This window comes from Oncorhynchus mykiss, chromosome 4, assembly GCF_013265735.2.
Source record: "Oncorhynchus mykiss isolate Arlee chromosome 4, USDA_OmykA_1.1, whole genome shotgun sequence".
NCBI lineage: Eukaryota > Metazoa > Chordata > Actinopteri > Salmoniformes > Salmonidae > Oncorhynchus > Oncorhynchus mykiss.
In genome coordinates, this window is record NC_048568.1 from 15445355 (window position 1) to 15469372 (window position 24018).

Genomic DNA, 24018 nt, shown 5'->3' on the forward strand with positions numbered 1-24018 from the left:
GTGCTTCTAGACCGGAACCCTGGACCCTTGATAGGCACAGGTTATCCAGTATATTGACCACGTACTCTAATGCCGGCCCTAACAATGAAAATAAATGTCTTCAATAATGGAAGGCAGTTGGGAAGAGGCAAGAAGACGTGGGACCATTCTAGCCAATGAGAGGGCAGATACGCGTGTGAACAACAGGCACAACGGTTTCCACTAGTTAACACAGCCACAAACAAATGGCTATTGGCTTTTGGTTTTAATTTAAGGTTAGGGTTATGCATAAGGTTAGCAGTGTGGTTAGGGTTGGGTTTAAAATCACATTTTAAGATATGTAGAAATAGGCGGGTTTATAACTTTGTGGCTGTTGTAACTAAAGTGTTTTTTCTCAAAGTTACCGCCGATATGTCATGTGTCCTACTTATATCAGTACACTCGTAACAGCTTAATCATTACGAAACTTATATTTGATCAAATAAGCCACATGTAGAAAATAAGCCACTCAATTCTTTGTTAACCAAATTTGACGCTCGTTCATTGACCTCTATACAAAATAAACAGGGGAAACCGCCACCTGCTGGAGAAGACATATTTTGGGCCCAGTTGTCTCTCTTGCTTCACCTCTTCTTCTCTGGTATAGGCCTACATTTGTGCCCACCATTTTTAATTACTTTGATTTCCACATGCTGGTCTCTTGAACTAGAGGCTTAGACGACATTTTACATCCTTTAAAATGTTTTGTTTTTTATTTCAGCAAATCTTTGCACAAACGGTTACATTTAATATACTATCAATTTGAAATGTTTCTTTAAAATGCAATTATGTTCCATATTGTCTGCAAAACAGATAAACAAGATTGTTTCTCATGCTGAAATACTGTTGTAAAGCTATATTTTCCTACATAGGTATATTTATTGCCATACTTTTCATTTTCAAGTGTAATAGTAATTAACAACAGATTCCAGTTCATGCTATAGACAACAAAACCAGTAAGGAATCATAGTGACTTTGCCATGATAAGTAGCAAAGCAAACATCTGGTCACACTATATTGTTTACCACAATTTCCAAACACGTCTTTATTTTACAAGCTGCCTTTGTGTTAATCACTCAAATCAACTCAATTAAAATCAAACACACAAACAATAGCTTGGTTGATCATACTATCATACAACATGTTATATCTATGCTTTAGCTGTAGGCAACTTACAGGTTCCAGAACATTGACATAGGGAACTTAAATAGAGGACCATCACTAAGTCTTGAAGTCTTCATGCAGAGCTTGAGCTTATCAACGCCCAAAAGCCTGAATCATTCCCTTGATGGAGCAAACCAACCCCGATAAACTACACAGAGATCCCAGAGTTAAGATTAGAAGGTCCAGGGCCTTGAGCCTGCTGCTCATGGTGGTCCACTTGAGCTGCAGGTGGAAGAGGGAGGGCAGGATGAAGGTCATGGCCGCCCCCGTCACGCTGCCCGTCAGCCCCATGAGCAGGGAGAAGTGGGGCATGTAGAGTGCCATGAGGAAGGTCATCAACAGGAGACAGCCCCGCAGAACCAGAGTCCCCATGTCCACACCCACCTGCGCCCCCTCCAGCCTCAGAACACTGCTCTGGAGGACCTCAGCCACAGCGTAGAAGGGCAGGGGGTAGGAGAGGAGGGCCTTAGCCAGGAGACACAGGTTGACCACCATGCGTAGGCCAATGGGAAGGTTATCAGTGATCACCTCTTTAGTATCCTCGCCCCAGGTGAGGAAGGCCAGCACAGAGAAGGTGGTTTTCAACACACAAGCCAGGGAGTGTGTCCAGCTCATCATGTCGGAGAAGTCCCCCCTGTCCTCCATGCTTCCCTCCAGGGTGGGCAGGAAGATCTGGGAGGTGTAGCTGAAGATGATGACCCCCACGGACACCAGGAACCTCTCAAAGTCCACCAAGAGGACCATCCTCCTCCAGGACCAGCGGTGGGCTTGGTGCAGGCAGTAGGCCACCACGATGAAGGTGATGAGGAACTGGGCCAGGGAGCAGAGCAGGCTGAGTCTGGAGACCACCCTCAGGTCCTGGATCAGCATGCAGGGCACTAGGGTCAGGAAGGTCATCACGGACCAGGCGGCGGGGGGGAGCGGGAGGAAGGAGAAGCTGTGACACATTAGGTTGGTGCTGACCACCAGGTAGAGGATACAGGTCATCATCAGCTCTATCACCTGTGCTGCGTTCACCACCCGCCCGCCCAGGAGGGGGCACAGGCGCTTACAGCAGGCATTGGCGATGTCCTCGTAGGTGTCCCGCACTCGTATGGGCTGGCCTTCCTCATTGTCCTCGTACAGGCAGGATACAAGGATCTTACCTGTATAGTTGCAGATGGCAGCAGCCAGAATGAGCAGTAGCAATCCTAGGTAGCCACTCTGAAGGAGAGCGTAAGGCAACCCCAGAACAAAGATACCCTAGGAGAAAGAAGAAAACAAGTGAACGACACGTGGAGTGTGAACACACAGTGTTTCCTCAAACTAAGTACAAGTCTTCACCAAGGAGAGTGTAAATTACTGCTCTTTGCCTGAGACTTGATTGTTTGAAAACTGCCACACATTAGAGGATGTTAAACTTAATCATTCAAGATAACGTTCTGCTTCAATCTTAACAAATGCGCAAGTGAATTTCTTCCCGTGCTGTAAACTATTCAGTAGACCACACAACATTAATACAACAATCTTATCTCACAAAAAATTCCTAAATGGATAGTCTGAGCAACGTCGGGCTTTAAGTCAAATTGCAATGCAAAACAATGTAAATAAACAAACTCTGTTTATAATGTGATTCTGAGTTCATATGTAGATGCTCTACATAGATAGAGTCAGTCCAGACAATAGGACACTGGGTATTTAGTGTTGCTGGAAAAGTACATGGTGTTGAGGATTATGATGATGCAATGACAAGGTAATAACTGAACAGATGTAGTTGTTTACAATTAATCATACTAATAATACTCTGGCGTAGAAAACACAAATGAAAGTTAGTAGCCTGATTATCTTATAAAAAAAGGCTGGGACACTGTTGATTTGAAAATGAATGGGGGGGAACAACTGCTGAAGTGTATATTTACTTACATACTAATAACATGCTGTAGTTATTGAAATGGCCTTGTTTATAAAGGACTATTCTCAGCTCTTCCATTCCTTCTATTAAATATACTGTAATTACAATGCATCCTCTAAGCACAACAACAACAATGCAATATCGATAATGCTCACCTAGTGCACTATCTAACATTCATTTTCATCCATAACCATAATCATTTCTTGAGAATGGCAAAAAACACATAAAAGCTAAACATAGAGAAGCATCTTTCCTAAGGTCTGAAGTAAAACATTTTTATCTTGGTTACCTGAATAGCATTGGTCACGTTCCATCCTGCCTCCCAGGTGGTGATTTTAAGACAGGTCCTGCTGGAGGGACTGGTAGGTGTCTCATTTCCCCCATCTGGGCTGGAGGTGGTGGGTGACTCCCTGGTCTCCTCTTGGTCCTCTCCATAGGTCCTGCTCAACTCATCCCTCTGGGCGAACCCTAGGCTCTCCTCATCCCCATGGAGGAACCTGGAGGTCCACAGCAGCTCTGCCTGCGTCCCCAACCAGTCTAGTCTTAGAAATGACATTTTAGTGTGTGTTTAGAGGGCTCTGTCTTCAGCAAATGATACTGTAAACAGCCACTCAGGTCAGACGAGAGAGGCTACCTGTTGAGGTGATGGTTCCCTCCCCATCACAAACTCTAACCGCCAGCAGACAGCAGTGTCAATCTTAAGGGGGCTCAACCCCATACACACTTATTGACCACTGCGCACAACATGAACCCGAGAGGCTAAATTGGCTCTCCCTGACATTTAAATGGTCTAACAGGTGAGACACAATGAGGGCGAATGACAGGCTGTTGAACTGTGACAAAGGATAATAGCTTCCGGCTTTTAAGATGAAGAATGAGTCCATCATGCAAGAATAATCAGATATAATTGAATGTCTTGCCTCTGCAAAGGCCCTGAGAGGGGCCCATTTGAATTTGTAAGTTGTCATTTCTATTTTGAAACAACAAGATATGATAACAGCTGAAGGCTTTTATGCAGATAACTTATATTTAAATAGTTGCCCTTAGTTCAACTATGGCAGTTAGATTTAACACCAGAGGGAGCAATAGAGGACCAAAAGCATGGGTGCCTACATGTTTGCACTGGTCTCAGCATCAATGACAAACCTACATTGTAACGCTTGGAAAGTTACATTTTGTTTTCAGCACTTAGGTTAGTTTGTTTCTTACTATTTATTATAAGACCATTATCATCGTAAAGTTTAGTAAAAGTATTATTCTTCCCTGAATCCCATTACATATGATCCCTTAACTTCTGTTCTGTGACGCCCCCTCCCATTGGGCGCGGGGGAGTGGGAGAGTTTCTTGAACTTGCAAAAGTCACTCTTTGACATTCCCCTCAATTTCAGGCGCCGAGTCCGTCGCACGTAAAGCGACTCTTCCAGACTGCACGCTGATGAAGAGATTTGAAAATGAAAGGTCTATCGTTTTTTACACTCATAGCGTTGCTATGGCAATGCAGCCGAGCGCAGCAAAGGGGTGAGTGGATCGTTTGCCAAGAAATCGCTTTACTCACAATCTGAAATATTTCGTTCTGATTTGTGAATTAGTCACAGGTTTGACCAATCCTTTTTTTAAATAATAATATACTAATTTTCCTTGGCAAGATTACCCTTTTATTTTTTAGCTTACTCTATTATTTTCATTAAACAGACACATTAATATATATTTTTTAATTACGTTAGAATATTGGTTTGGGTGACAAAAGTAGAGAAAATATCATTTATGTTCTAATTAGTCTTCTCTGAACCATATCTTTAGAATATCAGTTTAAAGAAGAATTCTAGACTCTTTCTAGAATTTTCATGTTTGGACAGCTGTAAACCAACAGAAATTGTTTAGCCATCCAACTTTGTTCTGCCACCACTGTATGGGGTACCCACATCATTACATTCAGTGTCAAAACAGAAAGGGATTCTATCAGAAATATCAGTTGGAATCATCAACTGTGTTTTGATGTCTATCTAAGCTTAGATATGAATTGTAAAGATCCACTTTGATTTAAGTTAGAGCTTTTCCCTCATTTTAACTGCTGATTCCAGCTTCGATAGGACATTGATGCTATCTATACAAACCATGTTCTTTTTTAATCTGAGTTAAATTTGTTGAAATGTAATCATTGGCTGTCACTGTAGGTGTGTGCCTTGTGTCAGTGTATGACTGAGACATATCCCTCTTCTTTGTCACATAGAGCTTCGTTCAGTGTCTGTTTTCTAGGTTAGTGATAGGCAGGATCTGTGTCCTCTCCTGTCAAAGGCAAGGGACACGTGTCCATTAACAGGTGTCACTGTGTTTGTTAATGGAATCCAAGGCAGGGGGGGCGGGGACTCTAAATTTAGCCAGGTGTTAAGCAAAAATAGTGCTATCTCATCCTGTCTTCTAAAGATGCACAGGAAGGAGGCACAGGAAGGAGAGACATTATGTGTGTCATCATCATGATAATCCCCTTTGGATCAGTTATAAGGAGTGTTTTATAACAGAGCTGAGCGGACTGAGGTCAGCGTGTATCTCTTCCAATGCTGGTTATTTTGTGGTCATTTAGAGCATCACCAAATCAGCCCAACAGATGTTTAGTGGGCGCTCCAAGTATGTCCAGATGGTGATGCTGGATGAATTTGGGATGGATGATCATACGCAAAAGCAACAACACAAGCCCACTCAACATGAGAGAGGAGAGGAAGCTACTGTAACAGGCATGTAAGGTTTCTCAGGCCTGCGATATTCCTCTGTGATACTGTAGCTACTTCTGTATCATCCCTGTTTGGCAGGCCACCAACAGTATTATAATGCCACATGGACTACTTTTCACTTTCTCTGGGGTTTTTTCTGTTTGTTTGTGCGTGAAAGACGTAACGCGTCTTTTTTGTGGTCGTACCTTTCCCTGCAGAGTTGTTGGCAGACTGCTTTTGTGGGAGAAAAGAAGCATAGAGAAGAAAAATCAATACTCCATTCTGCCACAGTGACAATGAAAACTGGGTCCCAACTGTAGTCTGAATTAATCTTAGTCAATACTGATGAAAAGATGCCAAGAGTATGATTTGATCAATTGTGGGTGCTTTGGCAATCATTTGAAATGGCTGTGTTTGTCAAAAACATGAATGGCTGACTGTACCTATTTGTTTGAAGACAAAAATGTGGGAGCATAATAGCAAAAGAAGAAATACCTACAGTCAAAAGAAGGGCCTTGTTCATTAAACAGCACTGAGTATTTTTGATTGTCAAAGAAAAGATCATTGTAAGTGTAGATTTCCTGGTAATGAGGCTATAAAATATGTTTATCATGTATTTACAATAGTCTGACTGTTTGAATGGCTGTTTTTGTTTAGCATATCTGCGTGAGGTTGTGTATAGAACTTCATGCGTGCTAAAACTGTTTGTTATGTGTCCCCGAGCTGCATCCGATACTACAGTAAACAAGTCTGAGTATTGACCTTACAGAAGGACACTGTAGTTAAATATCAGAAAATCGAATCATTCAGTCGACGTTCAGTGTAAATGTTTTATTACGTTGGAATTGGAAATATTGTGAACTTGTATGTGTGCAGGGCTCCCTTGTAAATGAGGCCTTGGTCTCAATGGGATTTCCCTGTTTAAATACATTTCTGTGTATTTAAATAAATATAAACAACTAAACACAGCACAGGGCCTGCAGCCAGGACTTGAACCGATAACCTTTTGACTACTATTGCCTCACATATGGGCCCCATGCAGTCCTTCAGAGAGCTGTGGGATTTCTCCTCTGACCCTCATGGCATACTCCCCACTCAGCAGCTGCACTGAGACACTGCTCTCATGTGATGTGGGCCTGTCTGTCCTGACTAAGTGATGTAAGACTGACCTCTCACTGTACCCTTTGGTCTCTGCAGGAGGCCTCTCTCTCTCTCTCTCTCTCTCTCTCTCTCTCTCTCTCTCTCTCTCTCTCTCTCTCTCTCTCTCTCTCTCTCTCTCTCTCTACCCCATGGTCACTTCACCACAGCCTTGTAGCACAGGGATGGGCCTGTGGTAACGCATGGTGTCAATTTCACCTCACCCATGCTGCCCTGATCCTGGACTGGAATCTGACTTGACATCTGGCAGTTTTGAGTAGTGCATTGCTACAGTGTTCTTCAGATCAGTGTCAACAAAACAGAGATGAAGTTAGCGTGTTACTATTCGGTAGAAGGATCCATGGTTGAAATTGTAACTGAGATCATAGAGGATGCTTAGTGATTTCTTCTTGTTGTGTCATTGTGACAAGGCTTAGAGAGATGAGAAGTTTAGTCATAGTCACTGTATTTTGTAATTTCCCTGACCCTTTCAACAGGGAGTGTAAAAATATATGAGATTCATTGTATCCTAGATTGAAATTGCGGCAGAAATAAGAGATTCAGTGAGGTTTTGGGATAGAAAGTCATTTAGCAGTGGTGCACCACTTGGCATTCTCTCAACCAGCTTCACCTGGAATGCTTTTTCAACAGTCTTGAAGGAGTTCCCACATATGCTGAGCACCTGTTGGCTGCTTTTCCTTCACTCTGCGATCCAACTCATCCCAAACCATCTCAATTGAGTTGAGGTTGGGTGATTGTGGAGGCCAGGTCATCTGATCCAGCACTCCATGACTTACCTTCTTGGTCAAATAGCCCTAACACAGCCTGTAGGTGTGTTTTGGGTCATTGGGGCAGCAGGTAGCCTAGAGGTTAGAGCGTTGGGCTAGTAACCGGAAGGTTGCAAGATCGAATCCCTGAGCTGACAAGGTAAAAATCTGTCGTTCTGCCCCTGAAGAAGGCAGTTAATCCACTGTTCCTAGGCCATCATTGAAAATAGGAATTTGTTCTTAACTGATTTGCCTAGTTAAATAAAGGTACAATAAATAAATAAATAAAATTGTCATGTTGAAAAACAAATGATAGTCCCACTAAGTGCAAACCAGATGGGATGGAGTATTGCTGTGGTAGCCATGCTGGTTAAGTGTGCCTTGAATTCCAAATAAATCACAGACAGTGTCACAGGCAAAGCACCATCACATCTCCTCCTCTGTGCTTCAGGGTGGGAACTACACATGCGGAGATAATCTGTTCACCTACTCTGCGTCTCACAAAGACACGGCAGTTGGAAAAGTCTCAAATTTGGACCGATTTCCACCTGTCCGTTTCTCATGTTTCTTGGCCAAAGCAAGTCTCTTTTTCTTATTGGTGTCCTTTAGTAGTTTTTTTTCAACAATTCAACCATAAAGGCATGATTCCGTCTCCTCTGAACAGTCGATGTTGACATGTATCTGTTACTCTGTGAAGCATTTATTTGGGCTGCAATTTTTTAGGCTGGTAACTCTAATGAACTTACCCTCTTCAGCAGGGATCTTCCTTTCCCGTGATGGTCCTCATGAGAGCCAGTTTCACCATAGCGTTTTATGGTTTTTGCGACAGCACTTGAAGAAACTTTCAAAGTTCTTGAAATTTTCCGCATTGACTGACCTTTGTGTCTTAATGTAATGATGGACTGTCGTTTCTCTTTGCTTATTTGAGCTGTTCTTGTCATAATATGGACTTGGTCTTTTACCAAATAGGGCTATATTTTGTATACCACCCCTACCTTGTCACAACACAACAGATTGGCTCAAACACATTAAGAAGGAAGGAAATTCCACAAATTAACTTTTAAGAAGGCACATCTGTTAATTGAAATCCATTCCAGGTGACTACCTCATGAAGCTGGTCGTGAGAATGCCAAGAGTGTGCAAAGCTGTCATCAAGGCAAAGGGTGGTTACTTTGAAGAATCTCAAATATAAAATATATTTTGATTTGTTTAACACTTTTTTGGTTACTAAATGTTTCCATTTGTGTTATTTCATAGTTTTGATGTATTCACTATTATTCTACAATGTACAAAATAGTAAAAATAAAGAAAAACCCTTGAATGCGTAGGTGTGTCCAAACTTTTGACTGGTACTGTATATACATTTTGAAATTATATAATCTTAGAGAACTAGTATTTTTGGATTACTGACGGGGGCACGCAGGATACATGCCCAGGGACCCCCGTTTGGGATCCCCATTGGTTTTGTAATCATGTTTGAGCATAAGAACACAAAAATAGCCCTTTCCACGATCATGGGATGCGCCCTGTTTATGTTCTTTTATTGCCTTCAGTGTTCAGCTGACCTCTCAGGGTCATGGCCCCTGACCTCAGTGCAGTCCAGTGCCTCTCCTCTCTAGTGCACACTGTGTGGCTCGGAGAAAACACCACAAAACTCTGCACTTCAGACCAGCCAGGCAGCCACATTCACAGCACCTCTAAGATTACTACATTACAAACAAAGCCACAGCCAACCGAGAGAAAAAATAAATGTGATTGAATTCATAATGCATCAAAAGACAGATGGGACAGAAGACATTTTTGGAAAAAAATTAAATGCTTATTATGTTGGGTGACATATTTCCCATTACAGATTTTCTGGGTGAACCACACTGGAGCAGGCTACAGAGTAAATGTTAGCAGGCAGGGGCACATGAAATATGAATGTTGTCTGTGCTGAGCCGATATGTTATTTTGGTGAAGGGGTCTGACCATTCACACCCCCTGAAATAGACACATAACCTCTGAGGATTCTGGGGGTCTAGAATATGATTGAACGATGTCTTGGAAGTAAATTATTCACAGGTGACATTCTCAGGCCTGGCTGTGACCGGTAGGTCAGTAGGTAAATAGGAAGAATACTAATCAAAAGGGTAGTGTCCCCTATGACTTAGCAGAACAGAAACCTGGGGTCAACTACCTGAGACATTACACTCAACATCCTTTTGAATCCTGCATTAGTAGGGCCTACTTTTCCTGAACTGATCCATTCTAATAAAATGGCTTCTGTAATGACAGCATCCTAGTCTTATATTGGACTATTGGATGTAATAGCTATGTTTTTTTGCTCTCAGAAGCAACAGAATAGAGGTGTTGGTTTGTTATCGGCAAGGCTACCAATTTAGCCTGGAATTCCTAATTTCCTTCTAGATCATGCCACCTAATAAAGAAGAAAATGGGTATTCCTTTCTAAGTGTGTATGAAAGACAAAGTCAGTTCTTTCTCCTTTCTAGGGAGCGTGAATGACAGGAGATTCCTTGGATGTTTTCTCAGCTTCCAAGTACTTGACCATTGTATCGCACTAAATGGATTCTCTTGTCACATTTGAAACCCGTGGGCAGCTTGTTTGGAGAGCAACTTCACAAAGTATTGCCAACAGTCACCCGCTAACTCTTAACTCTGCTCTGCAGAAGGGACTTGGATTTTTAGAGCCGTCTGTACTCGTTTGCCTCAAGTCACTCGTTCAAAAAAACATCTTCAAGCTAGGTTCATTGTGACTTTGCTAAAGCCCATATTCTCAATCTATAGCGAGTCTAAATAATGTTATAGTCTGTATTTCAGTTCACATTTCTCCACATATCTTGCGTGAAAAGTGGATAATTACACAGGCTGCGATATCGGGTATTTTCCGTTATCTGTCAATAGGTGCGCTATACAGACATATTAGAATCATGTTGTGGTCATTGCCTTCTTCCTTGTGCATTGGCACCGTGGAACATGCACCGTACTATTTGTCCGACCCATAGTTCCCATGCATCAGCCTAACCCCATAGCCAGAAGTGTCTCAGGGGAGACATTACACACGGTATTACACCATCAGGTTTGGCTTGCATTGCTAATGTATGCATTCCATCCAGTTGTCCCCACTGCAACCAACAAGGGATCTCCGTCACGCCTCCTTTCAATTGGCTGAAAGAAGACTGTGGTACATTCGCGAGTTGAACCCACAACATATGGCACAGACAAAGTAATGAGGATCAACTCAACGTGCTGAAGCGTCACAGAGATCCTTCAAGTAGCCACAGGTCTGTATGTAGTCTCTTCCCTTTCCTTGTGTTTGTATTTGTTCCCACACTGGCCTGCCTGAGATTGCTCTGTGCAGAGGAGATTAAGTCCCACGTAAGCCTCCCAAGCTAATGGCTATTTGGCTTCCCTGTGCCTGTCGTCTGAGAGGCGTGAATCCCATTTCCCGTGCTTGAATCCCATTTCCATTTGTTTCCTGTTACACATATTGCTGTACCAGCAAATAAGGTGTTATTGAGATGTCTGTTGGAGGTGCTTAGCTGTGATTCATTGGAAACAAATAGCACCTTGACAAGTGGAATGGGCTTTTAACATATGTATAACATGCATTGCACCGTGGGGCCCCATTCTCACTCTGCCTTCATTTCAATAGGAGGAAGGGCTTCGGTAGGATTCTTTCCCTGCCAGCCAATGAATTATAAAAATGTCTTCCTATATTTCGAATGAGCGCTGAAATTAGGTAAAGCATCGCACTGAATCATGACCATTCCTTTTTGCCGTCACATTCCTGTGATTTAGATCTTTGGAATATCACCGGTCTTATTTCTTTTGGCAAAGCTATAAATATCACAGTTACATGATTGTCAGGAAGAAATAAGCATCTGAGAAACAAGCTAACTTTACACATTTACTAAAGGGATGCCTTACAGTATATTAAGTCATTGCCTTATTGCTCTCTCTGCTACCTACCAACTGTCCCACATATTGTCGGACTTCAGACTATTTAGCCTGACTACCATTTAAACCGGTTAATTGATTAATCACTTTAGAGTTTTGATATTCTAACCTAAATAACATCCATTGCTGCTGTAATTAATAGATGAGTTGTTATTTGATATTACAGAGCTGTGAGCCGAAAATGAAACTGTCCTTGATCTAAAGGAAGTCTGAACACTGTCCTTCGCGTGTGTTTATCTCTCTAGTTTGGACTTAATTTAATCTAGGCTTGACAAGAGGATGAAATACAGTAGCACCACCACCATGACAGCAGGCAGTCTGTCTTTTACTCACTGTCATACTCTTAACTTATTCTATGGGCTATTTCTACTCTAAAACTCATCTAAGAAATTACATTGTCTTGTTTGAGGTCCCTTCAATGGAAACGGTAGGCTAATTCAGCTTTAGATGCCTTTACCTATCAACAGCATTCATACTGCACACATTTATGATGCACAGAAAACACCACTGACTTGTCAACTTCACGCTAATGCTTGATTATTGAATAAAAAAATTATCCAATTAACTAGTAGATTCATCAACTAATGGTATACTATGACTAAATTAGAATGTATTTTTGATTGGCAGACCTGGCCATGAAGATGAAGATCAGAGCATAAAGTGGGGCAAAAAAGTATTTAGTCAGCCACCAATTGTGCATGTTCTCCCATTTAAAAAGATGAGAGAGGCCTGTAATTTTCATCATAGGTACACTTCAACTATGACAGACAAAATGAGAAGGAAAAAAATCCAGAAAATCACATTTTTATTAATTTATTTGCAAATTATGGTGGAAAATAAGTATTTGGTCACCTACAAACAAGCAAGATTTCTGGCTCTCACAGACCTGTAACTTCTTCTTTAAGAGGCTCCTCTGTCCTCCACTCGTTACCTGTATTAATGGCACCTGTTTGAACTTGTTATCAGTATAAAAGACACCTGTCCACAACCTCAAACAGTCACACTCCAAACTCCACTATGGCCAAGACCAAAGAGCTGTCAAAGGCCACCAGAAACAAAATTGTAGACCTGCACCAGGCTGGGAAGACTGAATCTGCAATAGGTAAGCAGCTTGGTTTGAATAAATCAACTGTGGGAGCAATTATTAGGAAATGGAAGACATACAAGACCACTGATAATCTCCCTCGAACTGGGGCTCCACGCAAGATCTCACCCCGTGGGGTCAAAATTATCACAAGAACGGTGAGCAAAAATCCCAGAACCACACGGGGGGACCTAGTGAATGACCTACAGAGAGGTGGGACCAAAGTAACAAAGCCTACCATCAGTAACACACTACACCGCCAGGGACTCAAATCCTGCTCCCCCTCCTCCCCCTCCTCCCCCTGCTTAAGCAAGTACATGTCCAGGCCCGTCTGAAGTTTGCTAGAGAGCATTTGGATGATCCAGAAGAAGATTGGGAGAATGTCATATGGTCAGATGAAACCAAAATGTAACTTTTTGGTAAAAACTCAACTTGTCAAGGGCCTCCCGGGTGGCGCAGTGGTTAAGGGCGCTGTACTGCAGCGCCAGCTGTGCCATCAGAGTCCCTGGGTTTGCGCCCAGGCTCTGTCGTAACCGGCCGCGACCGGGAGGTCCGTGGGGCGATGCACAATTGGCCCAGCGTCGTCCGGGTTAGGGAGGGCTTGGTCGGTAGGGATGTCCTTGTCTCATCGCGAACCAGCGACTCCTGTGGCGGGCACAGTGCGCGCTAACCAAGGTTGCCAGGTGCACGGTGTAGCCTCCGACACATTGGTGCGGCTGGCTTCCGGGTTGGATGCGCGCTGTGTTAACAAGCAGTACGGCTGGCTGAGTTGTGTATCGGAGGACGCATGACTTTCAACCTTCGTCTCTCCCGAGCCCGTACGGGAGTTGTAGCGATGAGACAAGATAGTAGCTACTACAACAATTGGATACCATGAAAAAGGGCTAAAAATAAAAATATTTTTTTTTTTTAAACTCAACTTGTCGTGTTTGGAGGACAAAGAATGCTAAGTTGCATCCAAAGAACACCAGACCTACTGTGAAGCATGGGGGTGGAAACATCATGCTTTGGGGCTGTTTTTCTGCAAAGGGACCAGGACGACTGATCCGTGTAAAGGAAAGAATGAATGGGGCCATGTATCGTGAGAATTTGAGTGAAAACCTCCTTCCATCAGCAAGGGCATTGAAGATGAAACGTGGCTGGGTCTTTCAGCATGACAATGATCCCAAACACACCGCCCGGGCAACGAAGGAGTGGCTTCGTAAGAAGCATTTCAAGGTCCTGGAGTGGCCTAGCCAGTCTCCAGATCTCAACCCCATAGAAAATCTTTGGAGGGAGTTGAAAGTCTGTGTTGCCAAGTAACAGCCCAAAAACATCACTGCTCTAGAGGAGATCTGTATGGAGGAATGGGCCAAAATACCAGCAACAGTGTGTGAAAACCTTGTGAAGACTTACAGAAAACGTTTGACCTCTGTCATTGCCAACAAAGGGTATATAACAAAGTATTGAGATAAACTTTTGTTATTGACCAAATACTTATTTTCCACCATAATTTGCAAATAAATTCATTAAAAATCCTACAATGTGATTCTCTCATTTTGTCTGTCATAGTTGAAGTGTACCTATGATGAAAATTACAGGCCTCTCTCATCTTTTTAAGTGGGAGAACTTGCACAATTGGTGGCTGACTAAATAATTTTTTGCCCCACTGTATTTTTGTAACTCACTCGAATTGAGTTTGATTCAGATGGCTGAGATTGTTCAGTGGATTTGCTGTACTGTCTGAGGGCCGTAGTACAGAGGAGATTCTGGTAAAGTGAGATGATCAGTACTTTTTTCCACTGAGGTCTACTAAGGGGAAGGTAGAAAGTGAATATTTTCTGGGATACACTGTTTAAAAGCTTTCTGGCCATAATCAAAGGAAATAACAACATTCTCCAGGCTGGGAACTCTATAGTGTAATTGAAAATACAGATGTGAGTGCATGCTGTTCTTGGAAGAGAAACTTTACTGTAGGGGAAAGTAGAGAGTACACAGCGTCCACGATGCTGCTGAGATTGAGAGAAACGGGGGGCGGGGGGGACTAAATAGTTTTACCATTTTTCATTTGTGTCCTGTAAATGTTGTGGTAAATAGATGTCTTGTTTGATTGATGACTGGAACAGAATACTTGGAATGTAAAACTGGAAAAATGCATGTGGCCTTTGGACTGACCCATGCAGAGATAGGAAGGGTGTGGGAGGTGGAGAAACAGTGAGGCCCCTCCCAGGCCAGAGCCCAGACTTGAGTAGAGTAACAGGAACAGAACTTCTGGAAGGCACACCGCCAAATGTTCTCTCCCCTCCACTGTGGTACTGCTGTTCTGTTCCCACTACCTGTTGTGCATCCTATGTCTGGGAACATAACTATCCAATACACAAGACACAACACGCACACACACGCAGACACACTTTTTCTCCTGGTCTTGTCCTTTCAGACAGTCTGAGTCACCTTCTTCTTCCATGGCATTATTTATTTAGCCAAACAGAAGCCCCCTGACCACATTCTGTTTACCGTTTAGACAGCTGGACTTTCACTGGGCCAGAGCTGGAGGTGGGGCTGAGGCCAGAGCTGGAGGTGGGGCTGAGGCCAGAGCTGGAGGTGGGGCTGAGGCCAGAGCTGGAGGTGGGGCTGAGGCCAGAGCTGGAGGTGGGGCTGAGGCCAGAACTGGAGGTGGGGCTGAGGCCAGAACTGGAGGTGGGGCTGGAGGTGGGGCTGAGGCCAGAACTGGAGGTGGGGCTGGAAGCAGAGCTGGAGGTGGGGTTGGGACCAGAGCTGGAGGTGGGGCTGGGAGCAGAGCTTGAGGTGGGGTTGGGAGCAGAGCTTGATGTGGGGTTGGGACCAGAGCTGGAGGTGAGGCTGGGGCCAGAGATAGAAGTTGGGCTGGGACCAGAGCTGGAGGTGGGGTTGGGACCAGAGCTGGAGGTGGGGCTAAGGCCAGAACTGGAGGTGGGGCTGGAAGCAGAGCTGGAGGTGGGGTTGGGACCAGAGCTGGAGGTGGGGCTGGGGCCAGAGATAGAAGTTGGGCTGGGAGCAGAGCTGGAGGTGGGGTTGGGGCCAGAGCTGGAGGTGGGGTTGGGACCAGAGCTGGAGGTGGGGCTGGGGCCAGAGATAGAAGTTGGGCTGGGACCAGAGCTGGAGGTGGGGTTGGGACCAGAGCTGGAGGTGGGGCTGAGGCCAGAACTGGAGGTGGGGCTGGAGGTGGGGCTGAGGCCAGAACTGGAGGTGGGGCTGAGGCCAGAACTGGAGGTGGGGCTGGAAGCAGAGCTGGAGGTGGGGTTGGGACCAGAGCTGCATATTTAGTTAAAATAAATTCAAGTTAGCAGGCAATATTAACTAGGGAAATTGTGTCACTTCTCTTGCGTTCAGTGCAAGCAGAGTCAGGGTATATGCAGCAGTTTGGGCAGCCTGGCTCGTTCCGAACTGTGTGAAGACCATTCCTTCCTAACAATGACCGTAATTAATTTGCAAGAATTTGACATAATTATGACATAACATTGAAGGTTGTGCAATGTAACAGCAATATTTAGATGTAGGGTTACCACCCGTTAGATAAAATACGTAACGGTTCCGTATTTCACTGAAAGAATAAACGTTTTGTTTTCGAAATGATAGTTTCCGGAGGATTTGACCATATTAATGACCTAAGGCTCATATTTCTGTGTGTTTATTATAATTAAGTCTATGATTTGATATTTTATAGAGCAGTCTGACTGAGCTGTGGTAGGCAGCAGCAGGCTCGTAAGCATTTATTCAAACAGCACTTTCCTGCGCTTGCAGCTCTTCGCAATGCTTGAAGCACAGCGCTGTTTACTTCATGCCTATCAACTCCCGAGATTAGGCTGGCAATACTATAGTGCCAATAAGAATATCTAATAGTCAAAGGTATATGACATACAAATGGTATAGAGAGAAATAGTCTTATAATTCCTATAACAACTACAACCTAAAACTTCTTAACTGGGAATATTGAAGACTCATGAAGGAACCACCAGCTTTCATATGTTCTCATGTTCTGAGAAAGGAACTTAAACGTTAGTTTTTATACATGGCACATATTGCACATTTACTTTCTTCTCCAACACAGTGTTTTTGCATTATTTAAACCAAATTGAACATGTTTCATTATTTATTTGAGACTAAATTGATTGTATTTATGTATTATTAAGTTAAAATAAAAGTGTTCATTCAGTATTGTTGTAATTGTCATTATTTCAAATATATATATAAAAACTGTCCGATTAATCGGTATCGGCTTTTTTTGGTCCTCCAATAATCGGTATCGGTTTCGGCATTGAAAAATCATAATCGGACGACCTCTACTGGGACCAGAGCTGGAGGTGGGGCTGGGACCAGAGCTGGAGGTGGTGCTGGGACCAGAGCTGGAGGTGGGGTTGGGACAAGAGCTGGAGGTGGGGCTGGGACCAGAGCTGGAGGTGGGGCTGGGACCAGAGCTGGAGGTGGGGTTGGGACCAGAGCTGGAGGTGGGGTTGGGACCAGAGCTGGAGGTGGGGTTGGGACCAGAGCTGGAGGTGGGGCTGGGACCAGAGCTGGAGGTGGGGTTGGGACCAGAGCTGGAGGTGGGGTTGGGACCAGAGCTGGAGGTGGGGTTGGGACCAGAGCTGGAGGTGGGGTTGGGACCAGAGCTGGAGGTGGGGTTGGGACCAGAGCTGGAGGTGGGGCTGGGACCAGAGCTGGAGGTGGGGTTGGGACCAGAGCTGGAGGTGGGGTTGGGACCAGAGCTGGAGGTGGGGCTGGGACCAGAGCTGGAGGTGGGGTTGGGACCAGAGCTGGAGGTGGGGCTGGGACTAGAGATAGAGGTGGGGCTGGGACCAGAGCTGGAGGCGGGGCTGGGACCAGAGCTGGAGGTGGGTCTGGAACCAGAGATAGAGGTGGGGCTGGGACCAGAGCTGGAGGTGGGGCTGGGACCAGAGCTGGAGGTGGGGCTGGGGCTCCTCCTCACTTAAAGGCACTTTGACAGGTGTTTCTTCCAGGGGCCCAAACCATCCACCTCAGAGCACCAGGATGGGCCCCTACAGGGCCATGCGCACCGCTTTAGAAGCAATAAAGTAAAGTATCTAGAAGTCAGACCTTTAACTACAGTGTTCAACGCTTTAAACAAAATGGTCTTTAGAGCGAACAGATGTTCTATTCTAATTATATTTTCTTACATTTTCTCATTTGACGAAAGGACTCGCCATAAAGGCAGTCTGGTCGCTTTTATGAACTATAGCATTTTATGGGCAGAAATCTGCTAAAAAGCTGTCAAACGGAATATGTGAATTACGACTCGCAGCATCTTTACTTGCAGTAAAACCTGCAATTTATAGCAGTTTACTACATATTGTTAATCTCCATCAGGAAAACACAGTAACCTGCAGTGGGAAACAAGCTCGCCAGAACAGGGCAGGGAATACTGCAGGTTGTGTGGCCTAGGAATTTACTGCACAATTTATACTGTATATCTTTATATATCTTTCTCATTTGGCTTGTAGGGCTACTGTAGTGTAGAAACCTGTTTGCTTTGCCATACATCATTCATGCTGTCATCATTCATGTTGAAATTGAGGGTTTCATCACTAGCCCATCTATCTTGCTCTTAATAGGACATCAAATAAAACTACAAATACAAATGTTGCCCTATGTGTCATTGATCATGTATTACAGTATATTCTATTAGCATTTGAACCAAACTACAATCCCTCTCATTTGAATTGAAGAAGAACCAAACAACTAACATCCGTTGGAATTAATGAAGTTGTTTGAGTCATAGCTATATGCTCGTAACATTGTAAATCAGCAGAGGGAGAGATATCCACTACTTCCTTTTATAAACATGTAAGGAGCATTGGCTTGTTTGCTTTGGCCTTGGCTGGGTTTGTCATGAGGAAGTGCTTCAGCCCTGTAAGAGGTCGAGTCCTAATGAAACTGGGATGGTTACCATGTTAAATCACCCTGGGGATCCTACTGCCGGACACAGGCTGCTTCACGGGAGATTTACCGATGACTGGGCCGCAACGCGTTAAATCACAGTTACCACTTACTGTGGAGGGGACGGGAGAGGAGAGGAGCAGCTAGGGTAAGGTGAGGGAGGGAGGAGAGTGACCTGCCTGGCTAATATCGTCCATTAATAGAAGAAGAGAAGGCATTCAGATGATTTTACGATTGTGCTGTCACTGACGGACGAGGACGGTGGGTAGTGTTGTCTCAGAGCTGTTGGGAAAGACACACTTGTTGTCATAGGACATTCCAGTGGGCCCCAGTCTTGAGGGGCGGTGGGGAGTAGGGGGGGACTGGGGAAATCACTTTCAGACTTGAATTCTGAGAGAAGATCTATTGTCATAGAAAAGTGTACGTGTGAATTTGATGAAGTAACGAAGTCTCAAGAGTTTTCTCTCTCTCAGTCAGAGAGGTAGCTCCTGATGGCAGTTGCGATAGAATCACATTTGGTGGAACGTCACATCGGCACCATTACGAGCTCATATCAAATCATTTTGTTGCACTGGTTGATCTTCAAATCTGTTTCTATCCAGTTGACTTGTGGAAATGCCTGTCACTATGTATAGAATACGACTACAGTAGAGGGACTATATCTTGTAAACTTTCCGCAGGAGCTTGACTAATATGTTTTGTTTTAGAACCATAGGAGGGAGAGAACATTTGAGGAATGAGCGTATGATCTAGCGCTTTCTTAAGATTCCTATTAAAGGGATACTTTAAGGGATACTACTCCCCAGTGTCAGATGAACTTGTGGATACCATTTTTATGTCTCTGTGTCCAGTATGAAGGAAGTTAGAGGTAGTTTCGTGAGCCAAGGCTTACTAGCGTTACCGCAATGACTGGATGTCTATGGGTATCTACTAGCATGCTAGTTAGAACTGGTGCTAATGCTGGTTAGCAACTTCCTTCAAACTGCACGCAGAGACACAAAATGGTATCCACGAGTTTATCTGACTCTGGGGAAGTTCATTGCCAAATTCCAGAAGTATCCCTTTAAGATCTTTGAAATGTCATGAATTTCAAATATATATATTTAGCAGTGTGGTATGCACTTGGGTCTGACACATCCTTTTTACTATCATTTTCGATATGAATTTCAAATGAAATTCTTACATTTTTAGCCCTGAACACACCCTGGGTTTCTCTGACTGAATGATTACTTAGTAATGGCAGCTAATCAGTGCCAATTTAACTGAAATTACTCTGTGCTTCTGTCAATGTCGAGTGAAATGACTTTTCAGATTGACTGCACCTCTTTATTTGACATAAAATGAAATAGAATGCAACCTCATTTTGGTGGTATGTAATTGAAGAGAATTGTGTTTTCGATAGTGAAAGAGCAGATTAAACAACCCAAGTGGAGCTTCTCAATTATTCCCTCTCCGATACTGTACATTGGAATCCTACTAAACTGAAATTGTTGCATGCTGTCACGTTCTGACCATCGTTCGTGTGTGTTTTCCTTGTTTTAGTGTTGGTCAGGACGTGAACTGGGTGGGCATTCTATGTTGGATGTCTTGTTTGTCTATTTCTATGTCCGGCCTGATATGGTTCTCAATCAGAGGCAGGTGTTAGTCATTGTCTCTGATTGGGAACCATATTTAGGTAGCCTGGGTTTCACTGTGTGTTTGTGGGTGATTGTCCTTAGTGTTAGTTTGCACCAGTTTAGGCTGTTTCGGTTTTCATTACGTTTATTATTTTGCACTGTTTGTATTTGGATTCATGTTGCTATAGTCACAATAAACATGGATCGCAATCTACACGCCGCATTTTGGTCCGACTCTCCTTCACACCTAGAAGACCGTTACAGAATCACCCACCACAACAGGACCAAGCGGTGTGGTAATGGGCAAAGGAGAAAGCAGCAGCAGGAGCAGCGCGAGGAGGTATGGACATGGGAGGACGAATTAGACGGTAAAGGACCTTGGGCTCAGCCAGGAGAATATCGCCGTCCCAAGGAAGAACGGGAGGCGGCGAAAGCGGAGAGGCGCTGGTACGAGGAGGCAGCGCGGCGTCGTGGATGGAAGCCCGGGAGTCAGCCCCAAAAATTTCTTGGGGGGGGGCTAACAGGGAGTATGGCTACGCCAGGTAGGAGACCTGAGCCAACTTCCTGTGGTTACCGGGGGGCTAGAGAGACCGGGCAGGCACCGTGTTATGCTGTGGAGCGCACGGTGTCCCCAGTGCGGGTGCACAGCCCGGTGCGGTACATTCCAGCTCCGCGTATCGGCCGGGCTAGAGTGGGCATCGAGCCAAGTGCCATGAAGCCGGCTCTACGCATCTGGTCTCCAGTGCGTCTCCTTGGGCCGGCTTACATGGCACCAGCCTTGCGCACGGTGTCCCCGGTTCGCCTGCATAGCCCAGTGCGGGCTATTCCACCTCGCCGCACTGGCAGGGCGACCGGGACCATTCAACCGGGTAAGGTTGGGCAGGCTCGGTGCTCAAGAGCTCCAGTGCGCCTGCACGGCCCGGTCTATCCGTCACCACCTCCACACCCCAGCCCTCCGGTGGCAGCTCCCCGTACCAAGCTGTCTCTCCGGCCCATCCGTCCAGAGCCTTCCTCCTCTCCAGCGCTGCCGGAGCCTCCCGCCTGTCCGGCGCCTCTGCCGGAGCCTCCCGCCTGTCCGGCGCCTCTGCCGGAGCCTCCCGCCTGTCCGGCGCCTCTGCCGGAGCCTCCCGCCTGTCCGGCGCCTCTGCCGGAGCTTCCCGTCTGCCCGGCGCCTCTGCCGGAGCTTCCCGTCTGCCCGGCGCCATCGGAGCTTCCCGTCTGCCCAACGCCGCCAGTGCCGCCCGTCTGCCCAGCGCCGCCAGTGCCGCCCGTCTGCCCAGCGCCGCCAGTGCCGCCCGTCTGCCCAGCGCCGCCAGTGCCGCCCGTCTGCCCAGCGCCGCCAGCGCCGCCCGTCTGCCCAGCGCCGCCAGCGCCGCCCGTCTGCCCAGCGCCGCCAGCGCCGCCCGTCTGCCAGGAGCCGCCAGCGCCGCCCGTCTGCCAGGGGCCGCCAGTGCCGCCAGTCAGCCAGGGGCCTCCAGTGCCGCCAGTCAGCCAGGGGCCGCCAGTGCCGCCAGTCAGCCCAGCGCCAGCGCCGCCAGTCAACCAGGGGCCGCCAGAGCTGCCAGTCTGCAAGGAGCTACCAGTCTGCAAGGAGCCGCCAGAGCTGCCAGTTAGCATGGAGCAGCCAGGGTCGCCAGTCAGCATGGAGCAGCCAGGGCCGCCAGTCAGCATGGAGCAGCCAGGGCCGCCAGTCAGCATGGAGCAGCCAGGGCCGCCAGTCAGCATGGAGCAGCCAGTGCTGCCAGTCAGCATGGAGCAGCCAGATCTGCCAGTCGACCAGACTCTTCCAGATCTGCCAGTCGACCAGACTCTTCCAGATCTGCCAGTCGACCAGACTCTTCCAGATCTGCCAGTCGACCAGACTCTTCCAGATCTGCCAGTCGACCAGACTCTTCCAGATCTGCCAGGCTGCCAGACTCTTCCAGATCTGCCAGTCAGCCAGACTCTTCCAGATCTGCCAGTCAGCCAGGATCTGCCAGAACCGCCAGCCAGCCAGGATCTGCCGGATCTAACTACCTGCCTGAGCTTCCTCTCAGTGCTGTGCTACCCATCAGTCCCGAGCTACTTCTGTCCCGAGCTGCCCCTCTGTCTCGAGCTGACCCTCTGTCCCGAGCTGTCATTAAGAAGGGTCACCTATCTAGGGACGCTAAGGAGGTGGACTAAAACTGTTATGGAGTGGGGTCCACGTCCAGCGCCAGAGCCGCCACCGCGGACAGATGCCCACCCACACCCTCCCCCATAGGTTTAAGTTGTGCGTCCGGAGTCCGCACCTTGGAGGGGGGGTACTGTCACGTTCTGACCATCGTTCGTGTGTGTTTTCCTTGTTTTAGTGTTGGTCAGGACGTGAACTGGGTGGGCATTCTATGTTGGATGTCTTGTTTGTCTATTTCTATGTCCGGCCTGATATGGTTCTCAATCAGAGGCAGGTGTTAGTCATTGTCTCTGATTGGGAACCATATTTAGGTAGCCTGGGTTTCACTGTGTGTTTGTGGGTGATTGTCCTTAGTGTTAGTTTGCACCAGTTTAGGCTGTTTCGGTTTTCATTACGTTTATTATTTTGCACTGTTTGTATTTGGATTCATGTTGCTATAGTCACAATAAACATGGATCGCAATCTACACGCCGCATTTTGGTCCGACTCTCCTTCACACCTAGAAGACCGTTACACATGCACTGTGTGTTTATGTGTGTATCATAGGCGTCTGGTGGTACCTTATACGGGAAGGACTGGGGTCATTGTAATGATATCAGCCATTATTATGAGCTGTTCACCTCTCACCAGCCTCCTGTGGTGTGTATGTGTGTTCACGTTCAATCAAACTCGACCTGAGTGATCGCTGAGGATGTACAAGAGCTATCTGTGTGTGTGTGTGTGTGTGTTGTCCATTTGCCATCAGGGTCTTTTGCGGCCTCATGAATAGTCTTGACCTGCATGAGGAACCCAGTGAACTTCGCCATGTCTAGACAGCTTGTATTGCTTCCAAGATTAAGGTCTAAACTGGGTGCTTTCCTGTTTACAAGTCTGAGGTTAGCTTTCAGGAAAACATTTGGTCTGGGTCTGTATTTATCACGAACATAAACACTCACACACTTCCAATCAACATTTGTTATATTTGAAATAGGTTCTAATGATCAATTGATGGTCTTACGTGAACTTGTAAATGTTTCTAGACTGAAGAAAAGTAGCCTGAATAAGGACAGGATAATGTACCGTTTCATACAATAGTTAGTTATAACTTTAGGAGGACTTTGTGAGAGTAAAAAGTACACAACACCTGTAAAGGAATGTAGCTTAGGTTAAATTCACACACAACAGCATTTTGCTACGCTCATGATTACAATGACTCCATTTAGAGAGAAAAATGAATCTAAAACAGTCAAATAACTGTTCAATAAAGACACTTCATTTCTTAAGTGTTGTGTAATAACCTGAGATTGTGCGCTCTAAGAGCTCTATCCTTTTGTATTTGTGTTCTAGGAAGACGACTGGGTTTAGTTATGGTTTGTTTCTGTTATGGTGCAACCTTGAACATGATGAATCTTACATCTGGTGACAGTGTATTGTTCAAGGCAGTAAATCAAACATTGATTGAAGGCACCATGAGTGGATTTCTTCTTGAAGTGCAGCAAGCATTTGAAAGGCTCTCAGATGCTGCTCACAGTTCAGGCGTCTCACCTTCATTGATCCCATGTTGGATTCATGTTGTCTTTAAAAACATTTTTTTGTTGCTTTTATTCATTTTTAGAATCAAACAGGGAATTC

General features: G+C 45.6%; 2 protein-coding genes across 14 annotated transcripts in view; one reads left to right on the forward strand and one right to left on the reverse strand.

The window, feature by feature from the left end:
• Window positions 1–722: 722 nt before the first annotated feature.
• On the reverse strand, window positions 723–3629 carry si:dkey-126h10.1 (vesicular inhibitory amino acid transporter). The gene is made up of 2 exons (XM_021600321.2): window positions 3363–3629; window positions 723–2424 (listed from the first exon to the last, which is right to left on the reverse strand). Exons 1-2 carry the CDS (start codon window positions 3627–3629, stop codon window positions 1276–1278), a joined length of 1416 nt encoding a protein of 471 aa, XP_021455996.1. The 3' UTR covers window positions 723–1275.
• An 813-nt stretch (window positions 3630–4442) lies between these two features.
• lama2 (laminin, alpha 2) overlaps window positions 4443–24018 on the forward strand; it is a 140415-nt gene continuing 120839 nt past the window's right edge. For all 13 annotated transcript variants that reach the window (XM_036975718.1, XM_036975723.1, XM_036975720.1 and 10 more), the window contains exon 1: window positions 4443–4591. In XM_036975718.1, coding sequence (XP_036831613.1) covers window positions 4525–4591 — 67 coding nt within the window. In that variant the 5' untranslated portion in view covers window positions 4443–4524. The remainder of the gene's footprint in view (window positions 4592–24018) is intronic.